The sequence below is a fragment of the Neopsephotus bourkii genome, unplaced genomic scaffold (genome assembly GCF_033783945.1).
Source record: "Neopsephotus bourkii isolate Nb327-2 ecotype Australia unplaced genomic scaffold, CSIRO-AGI_Nbou_v1 NB_1154, whole genome shotgun sequence".
NCBI lineage: Eukaryota > Metazoa > Chordata > Aves > Psittaciformes > Psittacidae > Neopsephotus > Neopsephotus bourkii.
The window spans coordinates 756,084-775,656 of NW_026901640.1; the positions used below are offsets into that span (position 1 = coordinate 756,084).

The 19,573-nt window shown below is 42.0% G+C and overlaps 1 protein-coding gene across 3 annotated transcripts; it reads left to right on the forward strand.

Annotated features, from left to right (window-relative positions):
- The first annotated feature begins 399 nt into the window (after positions 1-399).
- LYRM9 (LYR motif containing 9) lies at positions 400-18,940 on the forward strand. Of its 3 annotated transcripts, none has more exons than XM_061363339.1 (5): positions 400-472; positions 12,148-12,237; positions 16,422-16,565; positions 17,275-17,367; positions 18,272-18,940. In XM_061363339.1, the coding sequence occupies exons 3-5, from the start codon at positions 16,440-16,442 to the stop codon at positions 18,287-18,289; spliced, it is 237 nt and encodes a 78-aa protein (XP_061219323.1). In that variant the 5' UTR covers positions 400-472; positions 12,148-12,237; positions 16,422-16,439; the 3' UTR covers positions 18,290-18,940. The 3 variants fall into 3 exon arrangements, with proteins under 3 accessions (XP_061219323.1, XP_061219325.1, XP_061219324.1); XM_061363341.1 differs by having other exon boundaries at positions 16,425-16,565; XM_061363340.1 differs by lacking the exon at positions 400-472 and adding an exon at positions 4,380-4,437.
- Positions 18,941-19,573: the final 633 nt, after the last annotated feature.

Consider the following 19,573-nt stretch of genomic DNA (forward strand, 5'->3'; position numbering starts at 1 on the left):
AGTGTTCTGCTCTGACAGACACATAAATCTTTGAATTTGTCATTGCACAGAGCTCTAAACACTAGAAACTGCTGGTCTCCTTAAATGCTTCATTATCTTCAGGAACTCAGGACAGGAAACACTGAAGGTTCAGTTCCACTGAGTGCTTTGGAATATCTCTCTACTTGTATCTTCTTATAGTGTAGTTATTAATGTTTTTGCTGAGTAGATTACTAAAAGCAGTGACCTGTTCATATCAAGGCCATGAATTCAAGTTTAATATAACCAGTTAGACAAAAGTGCAGGTTTACAGACTGATGAATTGTGCTCTAGATGGGCTTCTCTGCACTTCTTTATTGATGGTACTTTAAGTAGTGAGTTGAGGAGAAACAGATAATGAAAATTGATTCTTCTCTGCAGGTCTCTTGCTTACTGTTGGACTTGGACAGACGTAATCTGTGAAGATAATTGAAGTTCCTTTGCTCCAAATGCTGTAAGTGATTTCTTGTTTGTTTCTATGAAAATCATTAGGAGCCCATTTGCCTCACACAGGGAAAAAAGGTGAAAATGCCCCCCCATCCCAAAAAAGTGTTGTATGATGTCCGTGTTTGCAGGAGAGATTTCTAACCAGCACTTTGTATTCAGGAACACCCCTCTGTTCCAGCCATGCTGATAAATGCCGTAGCAGAAACCTAATTGCAAATTGCCAGTAAAGATACCAGAGGAAACAACATTTTCATACTTCTGTCAGGACAGCAGCTAGATTAGGAATGTCAGCATGGTGGAGGGAATCTGCTCTTGCTGTGTGTATTGTATTTGGTTGAGAATGAACACCTGAAGTGTCAGTATAGTATCTTAACCAGGGTATCACGTAGAGGAGTCGGAGGGGCCATAAAATGTGGAAGGAAACATTTTCCCGTTGCTAATGACAAAGGGTGGTAGCCTTGGCTGTTATTTAGCATAACAGTTGTTTGAATTTCAGGTGCCATGATAACATAGCAAGAGGCTTAGAATGCGTCTTTAATGTTTGGTTGATTTCTCACAAGAGTAGACTTGCATGCTTTAAACCCTGTGAATATAGGAGTATGGATGCTGGAGCATCTGGAATTATACCCCCTGTGGATCATGGATTCCAGCAATTGTATCTGGTAGGCTACTGCAGGAGGCAGGAACAGAATGCCAGGCGTGTTACCTTGTTTCAGCATCCCTTTAGTATCCATAGGACACCATGCTCCGCTGAATCTATGATTAATAGTTATGTGTATTGCTAACAACACATTTCTTATTTCTATGGGAGTGTCTTTAAAACAGTTGATATCCTTGCAGTAATGAAAACACACAAAAAGCTCTTCATACCTCCATTTTTCCCCCAAAGCTGTGGGAAGAGTTTTCTGGCTTGTAGAACAAAGAAGTTAGAGGAGATTACACAGCCAACATCTGCACCTGGCTCACTCACCAAGTGAGTCTTTGGCATAGAAGCTAAAGTACCTTCTGCCAAGAGAGCCTTGCCTGTGCAGTTGTTCAGGGATGAAGATGTGATAATGTCTTTCCCTTTTTGGTTCACCAGAGCTATTTTGTTTGATTTGTCAAAGTCAAAATTTGGTTCAAAAGAAAAATATCTTTTTACTTTTAATTATCAGAGGTTGATTAATGTTTAATGAAACTTTTTCTAACCAGCCGTGTTAAGATTATGATGGTGTATCACTTCGGTTCCAATGGCAGACACATCACATATGGGTTGCCATTTTGATGGCTTTCAATGGTAATCTGACCCATAAAAAACTGAGGCATAATATGCAAACTGATTTTTTTCTGGCCTGCCCAATTCTTGATGCCATCTGTGTGAGGATGGAAATGAGCCTGCTCAGAATGTGGTCTGCCAGCTTTAAGCAGAGTGGTAGTGCCAATCACAGATGGATTTGAAAGAGTAGCCTCGTGAACAAGAAGAGGAGGAAGATTCTTCTGAGAGCAGGAAGTATCACTTGAAAGCATATGTGTGTTAAATCCTGTGGCCTATGGAACATTCATCAGACTTCTCTGTGGGTGCTTCACACAGATTAAGTAAACTAAACTTACTTTCTAAAACTCCAGAAAACACCCTCAACTTCCAAACATTGCTCTCCCTCCCACCACTGCCTTCCACTGCTGTCATCCATCATGGGATACAGTGCAGGAAGCTGACAGTGTCTGATCCTGTGAAGTATCTGCAGAGTGGACATTCAGCAAAGCCAAACACAGTAAACTGTTTCGTAAGTTTTGTAGATCTGTGGGGTTTTATCTGCTGTATGAATCCTGTTGCACTCAGAGCCCTGGGCCATTTCCGAGTTCCTGCATCCCACAATTAACAAAACCCCATGCTGTAGGCGAAGGTGAGTGCTATTTGCTGCTGCTCAGCTAATAATGAAGATACTTAAGCACCTCATTTTCACTGTAGTCAATGAGATCTCAGTTCTCTGCTCCTCAATTTGGGAGTCTGCACTCTGAAGTTAGAGATTGAATGACCTTGTCTTTTGTGTAACCACAAGTGTCTTGGTACTATTTATAATCCAAAGAAACACATTAAATGATTTTCGCTGGTTAGGAATATGGTCTGCAGAAATATCTGGGGTTTTTTAATCTCTTTAAATCGATTGCATTGTTTGAACAACCATTTGCTTTGCAGCAAGGAGCATGTAAAAGAAAGGTACACATCGATGAATTTCAGGTTTGTGACACTTGAACATCTTTCTCAAGTCCTCTTCAAGCCTTTTATTTTCAGGCTAAATAAACACCAATTTCAGCAATGTCTCATCTACTCCCTTTAATTACTGCTGTTGAGAGAAAGTTTCTGCCAATGCAAATGTGCTATTTTGTCATGTCACATCAAATGGCATCAGCCTTATATTTAGGAACAAAAAGAGGGGGAGGCTGAGACAGGATGTGGCTACAAATGGAACTAAAGGGTTTTCTTAAATATAGGCTGAAAATAGACAATTGAGGCAGTGATGCTTTTTCCAGCAAAAATCCATGAAAGGGAAAATCAAGTCTGTGACGACAGAAGTGAAAAGCAGAGCTGGGGTGTGAAAGAGGGAGCTCTGGATGGAGGCGTGGGCTGGTGGCAGGAAGCAGCTGATGAACTCCTCATTTACGCAGACACCCTTCGCATTGTCGGGTTGGTGTGAAGTGGTTTTAGAGACCGCATGCATCTCCTCTTGTTCCTTTGGTGCTGGCTAAAATGTGACTAGCTGGGCTTCCTTCAAGCTTGTGGCAGGACATGCCGCTGCCCTCTCCTTTGTGGTCATCTCCCCTTCAGGTGGATTGCTTCCTGAGTGGAATTACTTTGATTGAGAAAAGAATTAATGCCTAGTCTTTGTTAATTTGGATGTCAGCTTAGCCCAGTCACTTGCAGGAATTGTCTGAAACCCCATATAGCTTTATTCAGCCATCCAGGTTGCTGGAAAACAAGTTTCTGTGGTGCAATAGAAATGTGCTGATTTACACAAGGCAAGAATTTGGACTAGAGACTGGAGCATTGCCTCAGTGGCATTGCCTGGAGCAACTTCCTCCAAATGGAGTCCCAGTACGGATACAATACCAGTACTGCAGATCCTTATGTTGGACATAAATTCATCTATGGCAATATTTACCATTTCAGTTTATTTCTTCTAACTACTTCCAGCAGTAACTGTCAGCTCCATAAACTAAAGCTAGTTTCTGGTAAATATGCATAGAGAAAACTTGCAGTAGCTGTCCAAATAAATGTAGGAGACTTCAGACAATCCATCACACTAAATTAACTTCAAAATGTGTCTCTTCACAAATCGTGTTTTAAACAAGTTGTTCTTGAGGAAAGTCAGTTTGGTTCTTTAGGAAACGTTACCAGCTTCCCTATGGAAAACACTTTTTGCCCTCTCTGAACTGGGCAGAAAAAGATCTATTGAAATCAAATGCATAAATTATACATGTAATATGGCCTGCTTTGAAATAATGAGTCTGTTCAGAGCCTGATGGCAATTAAAATGAGTTCTGAAAGATCAGCTGCATTTGAGAGTCATCAGAACTCATGCGGATGTGAGCTGTGGGCATGGCAGCAGCACCTACTTAGCAAATTAGAGAAAGACGGTTCATTTCTTACAGCTTTTCTCACAGCTACACGTCTCTGCTCTCAGGGAATGGGTGATGTTAGAAGTAATATTTTTATTCTTGTCACAAGGATGATGACAAATGCAGTGGAAGCTCAGAAGCTTGTGTATTTACAGCATTATGACAAATGTAAGTCAAGTAGCATCTCAGACTGAAGCTAGACAGGCAAAGGCACCCAGCCCTTCAGGGCTAGATGCTATCAGTCCTCCAGGACTGTAAAATATTAAATATAGTGATGCTGTAATCTGAACTCTTAAGTTTTGATTTCTGTACAACAGGAAAGTAACAACCCATGGTGCTAAATCCATGTACATGATGAAGCTTGATGGAAACAAGGTAATGGAAGATTTATTGTAAATGGGAGTGTAAGACTCTTGGTGTGCTTCCTCCAGGAGTGGAGGGAGGAGCTGGGAGTGTCCTGTAGCAACTCTGGTGATACTTAAGGCGTTAATTTACATAGAACTTACTCTTTCAGTTTAATCCACTCCCTAAGACTTAAGACAATCACAACTGATTCCTTCCTCCAGTGACTTTATTTAGTGCATGAGAATTAAAAATACCTCAGTAAAATGTGTGTTTTCATAGCAAGGAATTCATTTGTTACACCACTTCAAAGCAAATCACAGAAGTATTAAATGGGGAAGGAGAAAGATAGGTGTTTGTTTTTATAGATGGGATTTGTTTGTTTTGAACTGAATAAGTCTGAAAATACTGGATAAAAAATGCAGATCAAATGAAAAGCCTCCATAAGTGCTCTGCAGCTTGTTCATCAGAAACCCACCCAACTGACAACACCACAACAAGAAAATGTTCTTAATTAATGTCTTCAGTTAAAGGAGAAGCATTGTGGAGCTCTTAAATATATTATTAAATCTGTATTGTTTAGATAATAGGATGGGGAAAGACACTTGTGCTGAGTGCTGTGTCAAATCCGTCAGGGCATGTTTTAATTCTAGTTCACTTGCTGGATTTCACAGCTATTTGTCTGGGTGTGGGGGTAATTTGGTGGGTTGTGTGAAGCCAGATGACTGTAATGAACTCATTCTGTGTCTTTGACTCATGCTGGCAAAAAAAAAGATGCTATTTAGGGGGTATTTTGTATTGTTCAGACTTCTGTTCCTCCTGTCTCTCAAACTTTCTCTAGGCCGCTGTCTTTGCGCCATCACCAATAATTACATCAAATTAATTCAGCATAATTGAGTTAATTATTAGCACTGAGGTTAACAACATGCCTTCAACTGAACCAGAGCTTTTCATCCCCCCTTTCCTGAGATTCACAAAATGTAAACAGATCTGAATCATGGGTGAAAGCTGAGGCAGCTCCTCTTCCATCAAGTGCTTTTGCCAGTCGGAACTGTCCTGCCACCTTCGCTCGCTCAGATGAGTGTTGATAAATGTGCTGTCTGCTGGGGGAGAAGAATGCTGTGGCATTGTGTGCCAACACCCAAGTACTTGAGAAAGGAGGAAATGGAGCCACTCAGTCAAAACCAGAAAGCTAGAAGAACCATTAATAAGAATTCAGATGTATTGAGGATCTTGAGCCTGGTTTAGCTGACATACATCAAAAAGAATGAGGACATAGGTTCCAGAGATTCAGAGGATGGCTTTTTAAATTAGGAATGCTATCGTGAATCATTGTGTAAAACATAATAGCACAATTGCTTGTCTAAGGTGGTGGCTTGAGAATTAGAAATGGGGTTTCTGTGCCCAGCTCTTGTTGTGTGACTTTGAGAAGCTGCTTAATTTTCTGGAGCAGTTTGTTTTCTTGGATATTTTCCCTCAGAGATCCATGAAGCGCAAGGGTTGTCTCTTCTTGTGCATCCATGGTCTAGACACAGTGCAGTGGGATGCATGAATCACTGGTGTCTCGATGTGTTGCAGTGAATCTCTGCAATGGGACATAAAGAACTCTGCCTTTGTCAGGGGTAAAAGGAAGCATTTACCTGCGGTGCCAAGGACTGGGAATTCCTTTTCTGCAGTAAGCTTGTTGCTAGCCAGACTTTTCCTTTGTTTTCCTATGAAACAGATTCTCTTTGCAGTAGGCCAGGCCATGGAGAGGAGCAGTCAAGTGTTTGGGAAAATTGGAGATATGGCTTTAAGACCTCAGAAGCGTTCCCAAGAGGTGGAGGGATCTGCCCACATGATTAGCTGTTGGTATGGTAACAATCCCCGATTAGGGAACTGCACCAGTGAAAATCCCCCTTAAGAGGCTAAAGACTCCTGGACTTAAATGTTCTCTAATACTGCTGCTTGCAAGCATTGCTCCCAGGAACAGGCATTTTGCTCAAGATGTGGTGGGCCAGACTCATCCATGGTATAATTCCACCACAGACAGGGCTGGTGCCAGGGAAGGTTTTGGCTCAGATGATTACTTGGATTGAGAGCAAAGGATTGGAAGATGCTAAATTTCAGCAGGTGTGGATTTGAAGTAATGAGACAGCTTCTTGATGCTGCTGGAAAGGATAATGTATATTGGGAAGGACGATTACAGGGTGAGCTGGAGGCACCAGGGCACTGCACGAGTACCATCGTCCTTAGCCCAGGGATTATGTGTGTATAGTTAGAACTGGATGGATGTGCTGTGTGGACCAGTAATATGAGAGGTCATACTGGAAAGCTCTGCTGTGCTGCAGGTTTTCTTCCCTTGTAGGCTGGGTATGATGTTTGCACTAAAGGAATGTTGAGGTGTATGTTGGGCATTCTTGGTTTAAAAACAAAACAGCAGGGGTTTTGTGTGGCTCACAGTGACTGCTTTGGCTTCTTTAAATTCTGTCTCTTTGCCTTCTCATGGCTCTGTTCTGCTATAGAGCTTTTATGCTTCTACTTTCCTAAGCAGAGCCCTTGCACTGAGAGCTGCTCATTTCAACTGTGGGCTTTTACCCTCTTTCCTTTTTTAAAAACAAAGATAAAATTGGGCTTTATGAACAGAACAGGCTTATCTTGCCATGAAGGTAAAACTAACAGTTTCAGTCTTTCCTCAATCATTAGGAGCCATGACAAAACCTTACGTAAGACTTAACCGTTCTTCCCAAGCTTATATGACCCATGGATCACAGAATTAATGTTGTCATTAATCAGACAGCGTGTTTGCCCCCTTCAAAAGAACTTTCATACCTTCTGCTGCCAGCTGGGGATCAGTCCTTGAACAACATCTGTGATAGCTTGTGTTGTGCCCCTTGGAAACTCTTCAAGAATGTGATGATTCAAACAGTATTAGAAGGTGATAGAAGCCCAGCCAGGAAGTTGTTATATGAACTGTCATGGGATTGCTAAATTGGAGCTGAGCACTGGGACACTTCAAATGCAGTAGTTACAAAGAAGGAAGGAGCAAACGGGTAGTTCTGTTTTAAAGCTGATAGCACCAAGATATAACTCAGTTCATATTCAGGCATGGCATCAAAGATAAATACTTAGATGGGGCCACTGAGAGCAAAATTCATGCAGACAGTGGCTGAACTGGGAAGTTTGCAGCTGGGAAGATGAAGTTCTTTGAGTCTGTGCCTCTTTTTAACCCAGGAGAGGTCAGTCAGGAGAACAAAGTAGAGAGGTTTGATTTGCACCTAGACAGGGAGATTCCAATTCTCCCATTGCTGCCTGAGCTTGATGTTCAACGAATATGCTCCAAAGAATATTACCCTAATTAGCCTGAGCATGTTATTAATTATCCAGAACAGGGTAATCTGGCCTCAGTGTGGGCAGCAGGTTTCCTCACTGGTGTTAGATTGCAAAAGTCCCAGTGTTTTCTTTGCTGTTTGATGTATTGCATGTCTCTGCTTCACGATACTGAACAAGTGTAAGGTAAAACATGTGCCCTGTGGCTTTGGTTAATTTATGTAAGTGGTTTTCATCATGACAGGAATTTGATGTCTTTTGTGGCCAAACCCCAGAGCTTTTGTGCCATTATATAACCCTGTTAGGTTACATCTATATTCAGTTTTCCTTTACCATACAGATCTTCTAAGCTTTTACTTGGACACTAAGAAAAACAGGTCTGATTTCCTATTTCCTTACAGTTGCTTTGCACCATATCAGCAGTAGGGGGATCACAAAGTGAGTGCAAATATGAAATATAATTTATGCTTTAGTTGTAAGAAAACTGCTTCTCAGAGCTTGAGGATATAGCTCTCATATGTGCTGTGCATGCCGGGGTGCTCAGATCTTTGTTCAGCACCTTCCTGTGTGTTCAGGGTTTGAGACCAGAGGACAACTAGATTGTACAGGTTGACTCTGTGTAATGTGGTGTTAAACCTGACCCAGGAACCTCTGCATTCCATCAGGCAGCTCGTGTTGGCCCAGCACATCTGTGCCTCACAGCTCCTGCGCTGCATGAGGATTGCTGGGATGGTTCAAGTGCATGGAGCTCTTTTTGTCCTTTGCAGTGGGCTCTCAGTTGCAGGCTGCGGCTGGATGAACTGCTGTGGTAGTGGCAGCCCATTCTTTCTTTACTTTCTCTTTTATTTAATGTGGATGAATGAATGGCAAATGAATTGGAGCTTTGCTGCACTTTCAGAGGTAAAGTTAAGTCTTTCCTACTGTTCATAGGTTCCTTGTTGATACATTTAGAGATCACTATGAATTTTTTGCAGCTCACTGGGAACTGATGTTCAGTTGCTTGTCCGGTATGACTGTCTAGTTCTTTCTGCAGAACTATTCCTTCTAGGTTATGGTTCCTGACTGTGTGGGGATAACCTGCACTTGAGTAGTTTGTGTGATGCTCGGGTGTATTAAAGCACAACTTTGGGCCCACCTTATCCGGATACATACCACTTTCTCTGTTATTCCCTGGTGTCATTATGCACAGCTCTGGCAGTCTTTGTCATCCTCAAGTTCTGCCAATTATAACTGGCAGGGAGACGACTGCTGATAGTGCTGAATAACATCAGCCCTAATATTGATCCTATAGAGCTGCATCAAGGATGTCCAGCCAGTGGTGATTCCTTGTTAACAACAGATCTGAGCGCTCTCATTTAGCCAGTTCTTAATCCCCCATATGCTCTAGTGATACTGTGTAAGCTAACTCTACACTGCAGGGCTGTGCCCCCAGAATGTGCTGCTGCTGCACTGTCATTTGACACTGCGGCTCTGCTCACACATCAAGCAAAGCATAAAGCAGAGCAGAACAGAAATAGAAGTGAACAGAACAGGACTGGCTATCGTCATTCATGCAATAGGACTTTACAGCTCAGATTTAGAAAGGACAAAATCCACAACAATGACAGGCCACAGCTCGTCAAAAGCGATCACATCAAACCAGCAGATCTTGATAAAAGCCCAGCATGCTGGAGAGATGTGTGTGTTAGAAAGTGACTCCAGCATTGTGCGTGCTCAGCCATACAGGAGGAGGGGTGTATCTCAGGGCAGGCCATGGCCCAGGGCTGCATGATGCTCTGTCTCTCTGTCAGTGAATGTGACTTGGTAGAGATACGTGTTTACTGGTTTGCCCAGGGCAGCAGAGCCTGTGGAGCTGGGCTGGACCCATCACACCAGTCACTCTCCCATGACCTACTGGGAATAAAGGAAAGACACTGCAGTGTAATAACCGGAGAAAGCAGTTAGCTCACTGAAACCAGCACAGTCTGACACTGCTGCAGTGAGCTGCAAGTGTATTTGAGAAGCTATAGCCTGGAGTCATGGGTCTTTCCCAGCTGGGAGCCTGTGAAACCTGTAAGGGAGAACTGAGTTAGCCAGATTTGAAGACAAAAGAGTAAGCATCCTTCTGAGGAGCAGCCATCTACTTGGGTGTCTTCCTGGACTGATGTCAAAACATGAACCAAGATGTTTTGTGGTTAAAGAGGTTTCAAGAGGCTTCCAATTTCATTCTTATTTTTGCAGTTGGATTATTACTTTCCTGTGCATCTCATTTTGCACAAATAGCACTTTTGGAACCTGTATCCAGACTAATAAAAGCAGGTCCAGTTAAGGCATAACAGGGCAGATTACAGAGCCTGAATAGGAATTTTTAATAGTAAGTTCACTAGTGATTTTTTTCTTGCAGATTCTGTTATTGGACAGTTTGAGGATAACAAATAATTTTGTCACCTTAAATAACCGTATAAGAAGTTCCAAGTTCAACACCAAATTCCCAAGGTAGCTAAAATCACACAAAGGTTTGAAGAAACAGTCCATTTCTCTGCTGTTTTGTGAGTGCTTATACTGCTGGAAATTTTCCAAAGCATCTTCCCAATTAAAACTAAACTTAATACCACTCAGTAGGTGCTTTACATCCATTTGTTGGAGGAATTTATCTTTGGACATGCAGTGTGATCAACTCGCATGGCACACAGTCAAGAGCAAGAGCCTGGACCATCTCTGAGCACTGGTACCAGCTTTTGGATCCTACATGTACCTTCAGTTACACAGAGCAAACAGCAGGAGTTAGTATCAAATGGTTCTGTCTCTCCATTTCTTTTCCCTCCAAAGGAGGGGATGTCTCCTTTGTGTGCCTGGCTCTGTGTGGGATGGCAATGGCAGTGCCTTCCCCAATGGAGAACCCAGTTGTGAACATGGGTTTGTCAGGAAAGATGGGACAAGTAGTCAGAATGCTGAGGCAGGCTGTGGGAACTCTGCTCCATTCTGTTAAATACCACTTGGTGGGTGGGATTCAGCACCTCAGGATCTTTCTTGTTCTGTGGAGGTGAGTGCTTGTCTCGCCTACAGTGAGCTGGTGAGGCAGTGTTTCAGGCTATAGCTTTGTATCAGTTAAGTGGCCAGACTGAGTCAAATCCAGGCCTGTCTTGGTTCCCTGTTGTTAAAAATGGACTTTAATAATGTTGTGCTACTCTGCTAGGATCGTGTAAAATCCGTACTGGAAAGATCATGAGGTTTGACTGGGGGAGGGAATCATAAATTCCTGAGTCTAACTTCTAAAAATGTAATGTTTTGAAGCAATAAGAAAGCACATCTGCAGCCTGTGCAGTGCGGGAAGAGAGGGATGGGGAAGCCAGTGTCCAAGCAGCAACAGCTCAGGTAACTCTTGCAGTGCTTTAATTAACACTCCCAGTCCCTGAGGCCCAGCTTTGGTGTCTGTTTAACCAGTCTGGAGGGATTGAGACTCTAACTGAACTGTAGGGATTTGCTTGGAAAACACTCCTGACAGCAGCACACCCCAGCAGAGTGCGGTGGCGGTGTCACAGCAGTGTCACCCGCGTTCAGCTGTACACTGGATCAATTGACAGGCTTGCTAATGCAGAGTGCAAGATTCATGGGCTTTGGTCAGTCTTTGCTTCACTATCTGAATATCATTATCAGGAATGTAAATCATTATGCAATGCAGAGAAATGCCACAATAGTCTCAGTGTCTCCTTTTATACTTGTCTCTTTTTAAACAGGGCTTTATCTAAATGCAAATGTGATTTCAGCCTTCTGATGGGGACATTATACAGTCATCCATTCCAGAAAAGCACAATTAGCGGATTATTTGATTTCTGACTCAACAATTCTTGGTTTAGATAGTTTGTTTGTTGTGCTATGCCTGATATTTTAAGTTATCAGGAGGGGATTTACATTATTAGTCAGGATTATAGCCAGATTGTGTGAGGTCGAGGGTTTTTTCTTGGCAGAAAAAAACAGTAACATTTATGTGATGGGGGGGTGTTTTTGGAACAAAAGGCAACAGTACAGATTCTTACTATGCTTCATTGTCCTTTTGTGCTAAGTAAGGGACAAATTTCAGAAGTAACTATGCCAATGCTCTGATGTTCTGGGCTGTACAAGCGCAGGGTTCAGCCTTACCTGTTTGGGGATCTATTCACTGTTGAGTTGTACTCATACAGTACCTTCCAACTGAATAATGGGTCAGGTCACAAGATTATTTCTCATTAAAGGTCCATTTTACCCAATAACCATCAAGTTTTCCGTGTGCTGTGGTAGATTCACAGTGAAGTGTTCGCTGGAAATGACATTGCAAACACTGGAGTTACACATATAGTAAAATCCAGCTTTCTGGTAATAAACTTCCCTGTGGAGCTTACCCAGGTCACAGAAATCATTGCATGTTTGAGCTCTGAATCGGTCAGAACTCAGGATGTGTGTATTTCTCTCTTGCAGTATGGGAGTCTCGTGGAGCGTGTGTTTGACAGCAAGACCTGGTGAAACCTTCATTCTTTGTCTGTTACAAAGTCCAGAGGTTGTGGGAAGGTAAAGGATCTATTTATTTTTTTCCCCTAAAATTCATCAGTGTAAATGCATTTGTCACACGATTTGACTTGGCTTCAACAGCTCCTCAATTCCCTGTGGAAAGGTACTGCAGTGGAAAATTCCCATTTATCTATAGCCAAACAACATTTACAATTCCATTGATCAGTTTAATCCTTCCATATTCATATGTTTATGTAAGTGTGTTCTTGCTGTCTCCCAGAGCTTAGCTGAAGCAAGCTGGCCTACCCATTCCCAGCACATGAGGGATCTCTGCTTTTGTGACAGGAAATCTATTGCTCCACTTAAGTTTAATTAGAGCACAATGACATATGATGAGTTTACACATCAAAGCCTAGAAACAACTCAACCAATTGGCTCTAGTCCCATAGTATATTTTGGGATCTGTATTGAATTGGGATGTTTCACTATTTTTAGTGGGAATACGTAAAATACAGGGTCAGGTTCTTAGGGTCAGTGGAACTCTACCAGTTCTTACCAGCTAAGCCTCTAGTCCAAAAAACCTGTGTGTAAAGTTAAATTTAGGTTCAGATCAACTTGAATCCAACTGCATATTCTGGATTTCTGTACTGGCTGATACCCAGAACCTATGGCAATGTGTTTGTTAAGTAACAAGCCAAATCCTGTGCCATTCTATGATTATGTTTCTATTTTCAAAGTAGGACACAGACTTGGAATCTTCCTACCTAATTTAGGCTTGTAACTGCAGGATCTATATTACAGTTCTTGGTTTGCTGCTCCTGTGTTCAGCAGAGACAAGGGCAGGGAATAATTCAGTCTACATATTGTCTGAGTCACATTTTGGAGTTGCGTCTTTCTCCTGGTCAGAGGGGGGAATGAGGGATCTCTACTGACTATCAAGACTATCATCACCTCCTCTACTCAAATGCCAAAGAGACCTGAATCTAAACCAAAAAATGCATGGGGCTGGTGCCCAGCATAGGTTTCATTACAAACAGAAAATGATATTTTAGAGAAAAAAGATCGTAAGGAAACAAGATACTAATATTTGGAAGCCTGGAGACATCCTGATCTGTATTTTAAATGGAACTTCTTAGGTAAAGCCATTATCAGCGCAAGTTGGGTGCTTGGAAATTGAACCAGCAATGGGACTAGTCAGACCAGGGCTGTTTTGAAGTATCAGCTCTTGATCTGTATTTCTGCATTTTTGGAACATCTTCTTGTCCTGCATATGTTGGGGTTTTTGACAATATCCAGTTCCTGTAGTGTGTGTGAGGCTGAATGGTTTTTATTAAACAAATATGAAAAACCAGAACTGGAATCAAACAAACAGAATTAAAAGATTGCAGCAGCAGTATAGAGCCAACTTATTGCCCTTATGATGGAAAGATGGGTTTCTAATTGCCCATGAAAGCTAATGGAAACCATATTTTGGCTGTGAATAATTCTCAGGAGGGATCATAGTGAAGTCTGACCTCATCTCTTGTACTTTACTGATAGAACATACCGAGTATTCAGAAGTAGACACACCCCACAGTGCTCAAAGTGCAGAAACCAGTGGTCAGGTTCAGATATTAGAGGACTCTATGAGCTTTACTGGTGCATCACTGGCCTGTCAGAGACCAGTGCAGGTCCCCTTTCATTAGGGTATATCAGTTGTGGGAGGAGTGGATAGCTGGCAGAGGGTAAAGGTTGTGATGACAGAATCCAGGAGCAAAGTAAGTGAGATTTTCATGCCCACAAAATGTCCTGATACAACACTCAGTCGTGCTGATAGAAGGGGATGTTTGAAAACTTACTCCCGTCAACACCATCTACTTCTGACCTACCTGTAACTAAGAATTGGAAATGCCACTTACATTTTGTCCATAGAATCCTTCCTAAATGTTATACTCCTTCAGTCCCTAAGTTCTTTATTCCAGACTTTAGTAATAACCATGTCAAGGTTGTTATCTTAAATTTTAAATTTGATCTTTTTTTTTGCCCTTCTGAGATGTGTATTAGTCCTTCTTGCACTGGATGGGGCACTACCAGCATGGTACAAACCACCTGGATTCCAAATAGCCATATTGACATTGACATTACCCATTTATCTATCCTGGATAAGTGTTGCTTATGAAAATGAGCTTGTGAAAATGAACTGTGCAACACACATTTCAGATGTAAGGAAAGATGTCAGTATGACTAAGCAGGAAAGGGATCCTGACATGTTATTCCAAGGTGTGTGCCTATTAAGCCTATTGTATATCTTAGTCATTCACATCCTCAGTTAATGAGGTAGTAGCCCTGTCCCTGTTAAGTACTTCCTTAAGGCAGTCCTCTTGTTCCCCTGGAGGCTGGGAGAGCTTTTCCTGCAGTGTCATAAGAGCCTTCCTGAGGGGCTTCCATCACACCCAGGCTACGACTCACTGTTTCTGCAGGTCCTTCGAAACCCTTGCCTGCTGAATAGGGGGAGTGTGCTACCCTGTGTGCTCCATTAGCCTCCTCAAAGCCAGGCTCATACTGCTGCCACCTCCTCCCCTTCCCATCCCACCTGCTTGGCTCATCTGCCTCCTTCTGCCTCATCGTGTGACTTGACATTAGTCTGCCTTGTAAATTCTTTGTGGCAGAAACTTTTTCATTAGCTGTGTATATATAGAGCCTACCATGATGGAGCCTGAATCCCTGACTGAAGAGTATGGGCACAGCTCCAATACAGAGAATAATGCTAGTATTGCAAGGCTTTTTCTCACACATTCCCTATGGAAAAGCAGCTCTGCCACAGGAACAGCTCCCTTGCTATTTACAGGATGTCACTTTTGACCAGAGATAGTTAGAATCAAATACCAAGATAGCATAGATTTCGCTCCATCCAGTAAAGGAACAGACAAAAACCAGTACTGCGAGGTGCTCAGGTGTGACTTTGTGCTCTGAGTAAAGCTTTGTAGAGAGTCATCCCTCAAGAATAAGACACATTTTTGTCATAGAATGTTGCCATTTTCTTCACATAAAATAATCATGCTTTTTGTACCTAAGACATTAGCGATTTTCAGTGACCTCTGCTACTGTAAATCAGCATAGCTGTTGTTACAGCTCCAGAGCTGTGCTGTTTTAGATCTAGTTATAATCTGAGGTGAAATTTTGCTTTACTGAAAATGCAGATTACAGTAGTACATGGCCCGTTATGTATTTTATAGGTACATAGAGATGAGATTTGCCCCACTGCAAGAAGAACCAGTCTGTGCAAATAGGCAACCCAGGCATGCAATAGCTGCAGTGCTCTATTCTGGAACAGATTTGGCCAAAGGACTTAAATTACTTGAAAAAAGGAAAAAAATAATTCCAAATAATAAGTAAGTGTCATAACAGGTGCTAAAATAATGCCACACACCTACTTCATTATTCACTTTCTTATTTATTATCTTTATTCTTTAGAGTACTGATGTAGAAGTGCTTTTTCTGAATGTTAATTTAGCTTTCTGCAGATGGCAACCATCTGTTAAATGACAAGTCACAGTATTTGATTAGCACTTTATATAGCTTGGATGGACTGAGTGATACAATATGGAAGTACAGCCACGGAGGTGAAACCTGTGGGATTTGTTCTTTTCCTGTTACCAGAAAAATGGAGAACTTCAAACCTATCTGGTTTTGCCTGTCTTCTATATTTATGCATGTTATTTCAAGCTAAAGCCTGACATTCCTAGGCCAGTTCACAAGATGTTCTGGAGAGAATGACAGCACTAGGAAATATTATGCAATTCCATCACCACTTGTAGCGGTTATGAGTGTTCTCATTGCACAGTGTCACCATGGGGATGGACCCCCATGGATGCTCAGGGGAGGCACTGGGAGTTTCCATGAATCAAGGCTTATCAAGTAGAAAACCCTCTCAGGGCCACGACGCTGTTCTGTACACTGAGAGCAGCCTACACAGGGGTCTCTAAACTGAGAAAAATAATATTGCAGCACACCTGAATATTATCATGGTAAAGTGATCTTGCATGAACTGCACCCTTTTGTATTTTAATACCGTGATGAATCACAGCTAACCTCTATCTGTCCAACTAAGCAGGTTCTGGTTCATTTCGTATTGTGAAGTTCCTTCAAGTTACGCTGCTGAACCTTAATTTGCTGGCGCCCTTCTTGCTGTAAAGTTCCTTTACACTTTTATTCCTGTGCTCTTAATAAAGTTCATGAGGTATTGTGATCTGTTTCATTTTCAGCAGCTACAAGGCTTGAGGATGCCCCCGCTACCAAACGCTGAACTAGTTCAGAACTCTCGGCAGCTGTATCGCTACCTACTCCGATGCTGTAAGCAGCTTCCTGAAGAGAGCATTCGGCAGCATTACAGACATGCAATCAGGCAGGTGAGAAACAGACTGCTTTTCTCATGGTGGAAATGAGCCCTGTGCGGTGTTCTGGTTTTCTCCTCCTACGGGTTGGACCAACTTCTGTAACTCCTGGCACTTAACAAATGATTCTTCTCCAAGCCTGAGACACAAGTGGATTTGAGTGATTATACTGGGAATATATGAAGGAGCATTTCTTCTTATTTGCTTTGAATATGAAACCTTGTGGTTTTTCCATGGTTCTCATCTCTAATCCTTGTTAGTCAATAGAGTGGACAATCATTCCTTACTCATTTAAACACATCTTGTATGGTGAAGCTTATTGGTTCCTTGTTGGTCATTTTCATGTCTGTATTTCCCCCCACCGCTCAGGTCTCCCAGATGGGTAAATCTCTTCCAGTTGCTCATATGGAAGTGATTTCGTGCCTTTGGTCATACCTGTTGTCCTGTGTCTTTCTAGTTTTAACGTACCAGACAATTTCAGCTGTTGTTCTGAATTAAAGTTTGCTGGGGTTTTCTTTCTGCTGATGTATGAAAGCAGTAAAATACTTCATAGGAAATCACATTCGACCAGGCTTGCTGTGGAAATAGCACAGCCAGGTCCTACAATGTGTATTTGTATCTTTTCAGATAACTGTTTGCTTCAAATACTTTCTTTGCGATTTAAAAGGGATCCTTATTCTGACAAGTGTTGTTGGCTACTCATTGTAACACTTTAATGTTGCAGAGTTTCAAGGTTCATGCTGATGAAGATGATCCTGAGCGAATCCAACAGATTATTAAGAGAGCCATTGAAGATGCTGACTGGGTCATGAATAAAGTAAGTACATCAGAAAGGGGAAAGGACAATGTTTTGCAAGCCACAGTTTGTTGCTGTTCATCGGGTACTTTCCTGGCAGGGATCTGTCCTCTCTTAGTGAGTTTTCCTAAACTTCCAGAACCATTTGTTTTTCTCCTGGATCCTGCCTGTGGCTGTGCAAATCAGGGTTAGACAACGGGGGGACAAATCTCTGGTAGCTGGTGTTCCTGTGCTAGTTATCACCCAGCAGACAGGCCTCTTCACTGTCACAGCACTGAAAGATGGCACTCACACTGGTGTCCTAGATAAAAGAGTGGAGGCTGTTTACCACTAGATAGCTGGAGTCACCTATACTTCCTTGGATCTAAATCTGGTTGGGAGCGTGATATCTTAACCATGCATTTCTCAGAGTATAATGAAACAAGTCAAAAGTTCAGCTTGCTCTAAATATCTGTGATTTAATTTACTAAATGACTGTTAAGTCCTTTTCTCTGCCAGTCCATGAAATCCAAATGAGAATTGTTACAGGAGAAAGCAGAGATTACTCATAGATTATAAAATTATAGCAGTAGCCAAATCCCAGCAGTTACAGCCTAGGAAATAACTGTCTGGGCCTGGATCTGATTTTATTCTCCCTATAATTATGAAAAGCCTCATTCTGATTCTGCTACAGAGACTGTAGTCTGCTCCGTTGGAAACTGGAATTGGAGCTGAGAGGAAGGTCAGGTCACTAGTGCCTGCTCAGCAGCATTATTGTTATAGTGTAGAGGGAAAGCCTATCAAATTTCAATCCAGCTTAAAGGAAACTGAGATCATTTTATGTAGATCATGAAGAGGGTTGTAAACCCATGTCAGGATGAACTGTGGCTTCTGGTTATGTGCTCTTCCCACAAATAATTGTTTCCTTTTTTTTTTCTTTCTTTAGTATAAAAAACAGAAGTAGAAGAAGATGATGAAGACAAGAATGTCATTGGTAAAGAATCTTAGAGGACTTGCAGTCAAGCCCAGTACTGTAGTATAGTTGCTGCCTTGGATAATACAAATATAGTAATTTATGTCTCACTGGGTTATCATGAAGCTAAGTTAATATTTCTGAAGCTATTTGGGTTTGTAGATTAAAAGGCACACTCTAGATTCAAAGTATTAGCTTGTATAACCACAAGTTTAGCTTAAAGGCCAAACTTGTCTGAACTCTAAGTAATACAGAGCTCTCAGGAAAACTTACTGAGAATACAGATGTAATGGAGTACACGTCATTAACAAGAAATAAATAGTGCCCTGTGTGGTGTTCATATCTGAATTACAGCAGCTCATCTGGAAGATCTTAACTTCCAAGCCCATCTGAAACCTGAAGCATAGTATTTCCCGCTTGCCTGTCCATGCTGTGGGTAGCTCTTCATTCTTCACTGTAGGTTGGCAGTTGAACTAGTGGTGGCCTTTTCTAATTTAAGGATAGGTGCCTGTCAGCCTGAGCTCTAGACTTGCATGAAAACAGGCACCACTCAGCGAGGTTTTGTGCACTGAATGGTTTAATTACTGCAATGTGCAATGTTGTACAGAGGCCTTCACGACAAATAAATGTCCTTTAAAAGTGGGAGTCCATGTCCTTCTTAAAAAGACCATCTGTCCACTGCCCTAACAGATTTGGATCAGGGAAAACTCAGTAGAAATACCAATAATATAAATAAAATTCATTTGGGGGATGAGTTCCCTTTTGAAACGTGACCTTTGCTTTTAGCTGCACTTGGAACCTTGTGCCTCTAGGTGGCAGTGCCTGCTGTGATGTCTGCCCGAGTCCTCAGGTTGGTTTCTCCGTTTCCGAATTGCAGAGCTTCCGCACCTGCCAGAGCAGAGCTCAAGTGGTGAAGCTCGTCCTTTTTTAGGCTGTTAGATTCTTACTTGGTTTTCATTCAGCCATGAAAGAAACAAAAAGAAAATCCTCGCTCAAAGCACCAAGGATTTGACAAATGCCATAAAAGAAATGGAGGCCATTAGTGACCATTTATAGCATAAAGTACTGTATCAAAAAATTCCTTTGTCTCTGCTAACCCTAAGCCCCCTCTTCAAGAGCTCCTCTCCTTTGTTGTTTTTTTTTCTCTGCCATCACCACTGTTGTTCCTCTCTCTACTCCCACATCTTTCACATCACCTTTAACACCCTCAACTTTACTCCTGTTCTATATATTCCTTCTATCTTCTCTCTCATCTTGTCCCTCTACCCCACTTCT